Source organism: Frankliniella occidentalis, unplaced genomic scaffold (genome assembly GCF_000697945.3).
Source record: "Frankliniella occidentalis isolate FOCC.00 unplaced genomic scaffold, Focc_3.1 Scaffold76, whole genome shotgun sequence".
In the NCBI taxonomy this organism is placed as follows: Eukaryota; Metazoa; Arthropoda; class Insecta; order Thysanoptera; family Thripidae; genus Frankliniella; species Frankliniella occidentalis.
Window position 1 is genome coordinate 442,405 of NW_026267206.1, and position 6,463 is coordinate 448,867.

At 51.6% G+C, this 6,463-nt stretch overlaps 1 protein-coding gene across 1 annotated transcript in view; it reads right to left on the reverse strand.

The window, feature by feature from the left end:
• LOC113204179 (uncharacterized) overlaps positions 1–6,463 on the reverse strand; it is a 194,435-nt gene that overhangs the window by 99,743 nt on the left and 88,229 nt on the right. The window contains 8 exon segments of the mRNA XM_052268795.1: positions 326–460; positions 583–705; positions 2,013–2,384; positions 2,913–3,032; positions 4,158–4,415; positions 5,403–5,655; positions 5,794–5,909; positions 6,224–6,355. Of these exon segments, the coding sequence (XP_052124755.1) occupies positions 326–460; positions 583–705; positions 2,013–2,384; positions 2,913–3,032; positions 4,158–4,415; positions 5,403–5,655; positions 5,794–5,909; positions 6,224–6,355 (1,509 nt within the window).

Genomic DNA, 6,463 nt, shown 5'->3' on the forward strand with positions numbered 1-6,463 from the left:
TTGTGGCGGGTCGCGCTTCCGACACTTCGCGCTTGCGGTCGTTCGCTCTTGCGGCGTTCGCGCTTGCGCCGGGTCGCGCTTGCGGCATTCGCGCTTACGACGAGTCGCGCTTGTGACAGTTCGCTCTTACGGCGCGCGCCCGTAGACTCCCATAGTATTTTTACCCCAGGGTACAAATATTATGGGGTCTCTATGGACTTCAATGGTATTCCTGACCCTTTTGGAACCCCATAATATTTGTACCCCCTCCTCCCCCTCCCCTCTACAAAAAAGTCACGAAGTATTGAAACGACCCCCCAAGGCCCGGCACCGGCCCGATACTTACCCAGACACTGCTTGTGCGCGTTGCCCGAGAAGCCCGGCTTACACTGGCAGGAGAAACCCCCCGGCGTGTTGGAGCACACTGAGTTGGCACCGCACTGGCCGAACGGTCCGTTAATCTTGTCGCATTCGTCAATGTCTGCAAGTGGAAAAGGAGAGATGGTGAGCGGTCAGTAATACCGGACGGATGAGTTTTGCAAGACTGTTTGCGGCGAATAACTCATCATCGACGACGGGTAGCTGCGCGGGTTGGATACTGACCGATGCAGCCGGCGGCGATGTTGGCAGGGTTGAACGTCCAGCCGTCCTCGCAGATGCAGTAGGCCTCCTGGCCGTCGGGCTTGCAGTACGCGTGCTGTCCGCACTTGACGTCCTCACAGGGAGCTGCGGAATACGAGCGAAATGAAACAAGTGCACGGTGATACAACTTCGACCAAGTATCGAACATGGTCTCGATGCATCGAGTCTCGATTAATATCGACCCATAATCGAGAAACGATATGTTTGAAAATTGCCCACATGCCGCCCTATATTGTAGTATCGAGCAACCTCGATGCATCGATATTAGGAGGATATAGAGCTCTCGATATCGGGCAATATCGTACATCGATATCGAAATATCGTGATATGGTGCAACCCTAACTCGGTGCGGTCGGATCGCCTCGTCCGCTTGGGGGCTGCGGTGGCGGGTCCGCTGCGGCTAGCCGGCTAGCGGATGCCACCGCGGCACGGCTTGTCGTACGCATCAGTCTGGTCTGGTCTCGCTGCTCGCTCACTCAGAGCGCCCCGCCCCCCTGCTTCTCATCTCCTCTCTCTGGCGAGCGAGCGCGACGCCCCGCAGCCGCAGGTCTATGCGATGCAATGCAGTTCGCATCAGCCGCGAGACGACGTGGGGAATTGCAAAGTGCAACCATAATTATTGTGCGCACCGTTGCAATCACCCCCGAGAAGCAAGCTCATCTCATTTACACCGGTGCGCGTCACGTAACGAAAAGCAGCCGGAATATAACTGATTATGCAGAAAACACACACACACACACACACACACACACACACACACACACGCAGAGAGTTTTTCGGAGAGGTTGATCCAGCCCAGGCCGGCCGTAACAGTGGGAATAGGGCCGCGCTCCCACATACTAATGCCGAGATAAGAACCACTCCGCAAACACCTTCCTCATTACTTTACTGCTGCCTTTCCCACGGCCAGTGTCATATTTGTTTTATTATTTTTCATTATTCCAATTTTTTAAAAAGCCCCCCACCAGGAGGTAGTAGTAGTGGGTGGTAGACGAGGTCAATACAGCAATGATACAAAAGTCGACCGCAAAGTCCGCGAAACATTAAAAAGATGAGGCATAGTTTGTTGCGCGCGCGCGCGCTGTGTGTGAATGACGGACTAAGAACGAACACGCTCATCGCCGTGGGAACAAACAACGGGGAGCCAAAGTAATAAATGTAAAAGGAAAACGCGAATACCGCTCTTTCCAACCCATTTTCACGATAATTCTCTAGTATGAAACGAGATGAACCTCAGCGCGAGACACCGACGTTGTCGTGAGCGCCCTGGGGTTGGCATCGGGGCAGGCCTTCGGCGACCACCGGCCGCGCGCGCGGGGCAACTGCGCTCCTCTCTTCGATATTTCTGCCCCTTTTTTTATTTCGCCCTTCCCGACGGTTGTTATTATTACCTTTGCACGGCAGCCTCGGCGGCGACCCGACGAAGCTCGGCTCGCAGTCGCAGCGGAACGAGCCGGGCGTGTTGTGGCAGGTGGCGTGCAGGCCGCAGGGCGCGGCGGCGCACTCGTCCACGTCCACGCACACGGCGCCCTGCGGCGCGAACCCGTCCTGGCAGAAGCACTGGCCCTCCACGCACTCGGCGTTGTTGGTGCAGTCGAAGTTGGACTTGCAGAGGATGTTGACGTCGATCTGCTCGCACGCCACGGTCGGGTGCGGCTTGGCCTGGTAGCCTTGCGGGCAGATGCAGTTGTAGCCCGGCACGGCGTTCTCGCAGATGGCGTTGCGCCCGCACGGCCTATCCAGCGCCACGCATTCGTTGATGTCTGCAAAGTAGCGTCACACATTAAAAAGTGCCATCCATTGAAACATGTGTGTAGGAATTCCCTACAAAGGAAGTATACCACGAAGGAATTGTCAAGAAAGTACGCGTATGTTTTTCAACTGTAGGGAGCTCAGCGCCTGCGAGACTTGGGGTAGGCCACCCCGCAGTACACGCACGCACTACACAGACGATGCTGCCTACCTACAAGGCGCTATGATGAGAGCTAACGGAGGTTGAACCTGTGAGAGTTTCTTTAAACGTCAAATGACTTACTCGATGGTCGCCCTTCTATTAGTACAGAATAAAATTGGGAAAATTACAGGGGCTCAGCGCCTGCGAGACTCAGGGTAGGCCACACCGCATTACACGCATGCACGGCGGACAAGATGTTGCCTACCTACAAGGCGCTATGATGAGAGCTATTGAAGGTTAAACTTGCCAGTTTCGTAAAACAGCAGCTGACGGACATGCTTTCTCGATGGACAACGGTTTGCTGTTTTTAACCAGTTTTTACTCTGTGGTTACTCACCCACACAGCCCTTGAAGGGATCACCAGTGTAGTCCTCTCGGCAGGAGCAGATGAAGCTACCGATCGTGTCGGTGCAGACAGCGTTCTCGCCGCAAGGGTTGTGCTGGCATTCGTTGATGTCTGCAACGCCGAGAGGGAAGAGTCAGAGAGGGGCGCAAGGCAAAGGGCGTTTTAGCGGCAAATTTGAAAAAAAAGGAAAGCCTCGTTGGTGACGGAGAGGACGTCACATATCGTCACAAAGCAACAAATGAGATACGAACGCAGATGTCAAGAGAAATCTATATATTTTCTACGGAGCGAAAGCATGTCTGACGTAGATATCTAGGTGCAGCGTGATGGTTTTTATGTGCAAAAACTCTCGTGATAGTGGGTGGCAAAAACTACTAAAATGATTAAGCAATTTAGGAAGCAAATATTGAAGAGGGAAACTTAATTTACGTAGGCAAATCGTTGCTCAACAGTGATAGAACAAGAATTAATACAGCTTTAAATTTCACGGATGCGGCAACTATTTCGCTTCAACTCAGGCAATGTGACAAAGCTGGAAGATATACTGTAGGATGAGGAAGGCTGGGAGAGAACAAATCATGAATGTAAGAAATGAGGCTCAGGTACGGGGACGAGCGACAGTCCCGCACACAGGAAGAAGTTCGCCGGAGATGGACACCTAGTGGATGATGAAGGACGCGAAGGACCAGCAGAGAGGCGTACTCTTAGGAGGCTGAAAGAAGTGTACCATCACATCCAAGTACACTCACAAAACTTCCAGGGTCGATAAATATTTCATCTACCTCATCTCCGACAAAACATGTAGGAGGACGCAAACGCTTTTGAAAGAGTGTACCTTGGATGTCATGAATTAGGGCCCGTCCGTCAAATCAATCTGATGGATGGGAGAGCCCGAGTAGGAGGACAGCCCTACAGAGGCGAACGAACATGGCAGCCATGCGTGTCAAAAAAAGCGTCAAAATACAGCAGCAGTGGCAGCAGCAGCTCAAGCAGAACAGGAAAGGCGCCGAGTGATATCAGAGACCAACAGGAGTGCGGTACACTGTCAGTTTTTTTTTAAATTTTGAACGAACGTAAAACGCCTTTCCTGCAATGCTTTCCTTATGGTTTGTTACTAATAGCGGGTTGTGAACCATGCAGCATCCTTATCAGCAGCAGCATGCCGTGCGTATGTACAAGGGGTACACAGCGAAAAAAATATGTAAAAATTAATGGAAAATTTCCGGTGGTCCGTACTCTCGCAGTACAGCTGTCCCTGGCCGCTGAAGCCCGGCGGGCAGACGCAGGAGAAGGAGCCGACGGCGTTGATGCACTTGGCGTTGACGCCGCACGCGTTGGGCCGGCCGCACTCGTTGAGGTCGAGGCACTCCTGGTGCGGCGGCCCCGTGTACCCGGGCGGGCACGCGCACACGGCCTGCCCGTCCACCGTCGTGCAATTGGCGCCCGCGCCGCACGGGCCCGCCTCGCCCGGCTTGGTCGCGCACGCGTCCTTCTCTACACACCCAAGACCATGCGCACCGTGCAACACCGTGATTATTCACAAGTACCTCGTACACATTAGGGGGTGACTTTTTATTATTTTTGTACATGTCGTTAGTAGAGGTGAGAGAACCCGCCATTGCATTCGCACTTTTACTTGCAATGTAATTATTTCTTTATACTGAATCAAAATGCAATAATTGAAAACATTGATATTGATACGTAATATATTTGCTATGACCCGATTTTTCACCGTAAAAAAAAATATGCCTCGACCAGTATCATGCAAAATTAAAAGAAAGGAATTCAATGGCGTGCTTGTCAAACCCACTCCCGCAAGGGTTGAACCCCACGATGGCTATTTACACACAGACATACGTGGACACAAAGACCTCTGAAAAAAATCAGCGGCCATCGTGCCGCGTGAGTGAAAAAAATAATTAGTTATTAGACAACAAATATACACACAAGGTTACACTGAAAAATAAGTTCAGTTTCGTTAGGCAGCGTTATTTTTGTCTGATTTGTGGCGAAACAAGGCTGGCCTCGTCCCCTTTCAAATTCATTCTCAGGAGAGAAAATACATTGGAAACAGAAGTGTGTGCTATAGCACGCTTGTACGTGTGTCAACTCTTTTTCACACACATAAGCATTGAGCAATGAAAAGTGTGAAATTTTCTTTAAATTAAACACACTTGTATTCTTAATGCAACCGAATGGAGTTTCACGCATCAAAAACTGTGCGACATTTACACACATGTGTTTCCATAGTAACGTTTTCTCTCTGGAGATGTAATAAAAAGGCAAGGCCGCCAAGTGGCTACCACCAGTAGTGACCGTTATTCTTTTAAAAGTTTAGGTTTTGCTTACAAATTAATACACGAGCAGGGCTATTTACAATACATACAAACGGTATCCGTCAATGGTTAATTAGGGACATTAAACAAACACCCCCCAAATACACAAACATGGGATGAGCCATGGCAAAAAGGTAAGACTCACCGATACAGCCTTCGAAGGGGTCGCCGTAGCTGCCCTGGGGGCAGACGCAGCGGTAGCTGCCGGCCATGTTCGTGCAGAGCGCGCCGCGGCCGCAGGGCGAGCGCGCGCACTCGTCCTCGTCCACGCAGCCGGTCCGGTAGGCGTCGCCGTGGAAGCCGGCCGGGCACAGGCACTCGTGCCCGCCGACCACGTTCCTGCACAGCGCACCCGGCCCGCAAGCCTCGGGGTCCTCGCACTCGTCGAGGTCCACACACTGCGGAAAATAATAATGAGCAGGGAAAAGTCAAGAGAATGTTTCAAAACTATTTCAAGCTAAGACAAAATATAAATAATAATTTTGATAGTCAATATCACTCCTGACAAATTTGTAATTCGTGTGGTGAACACTTACGGCGTCGAATGGGTTGCCATGATATCCAGGCGGACAGGCACAAGAGTAGTTTCCAGGTACGTTGTTGCAAATGGCGTTCAGGCCGCAGGCTTCAGGATGCTCACATTCGTTGATGTCTGGGATGATAAAGTGAAAAGTTCAGATTTGCACAGGAACATAATGCACATCCAAAGACGAGCACAAAGCACATGTTACTCGACTTCACACGACAAACCCAAGCACTCTTGTATGTGTGTTAATTTTTATTCGCACACACGTGACTGTGTGAATTTACGAATAAAAACTGACACGCCTGCAAGTGTGCGACATTGGCGCAATTGGGTTTGCAGTGTACTGATAAACGTGCGGCATTTGTATCTACACATAAGTATTGCCAGAGCGACCGACTCCTGCACACTTTGTGTGGGGTCCGCGGCGCAGGCGCACTCACCTCTGCATTCCTCCTCGCCGTCGCCCTCGAAGCCGGGCAGACAGCGACACACGAAGTGCGCCGGCAGGTTGCAGCACTCGGCATTGGCCACGCACCGGGCGGCCACTGCCGGGTCGTCACACTCGTTGATGTCTGCAACGGACCGAGAAATTGGCCTTATTGAACGAGAAGAGGGAGGAGGAAGTACGCGCGGTGACAGCGAGAAACCTTTTTGGATTCGGGGAAACGAGTGATGCCGCG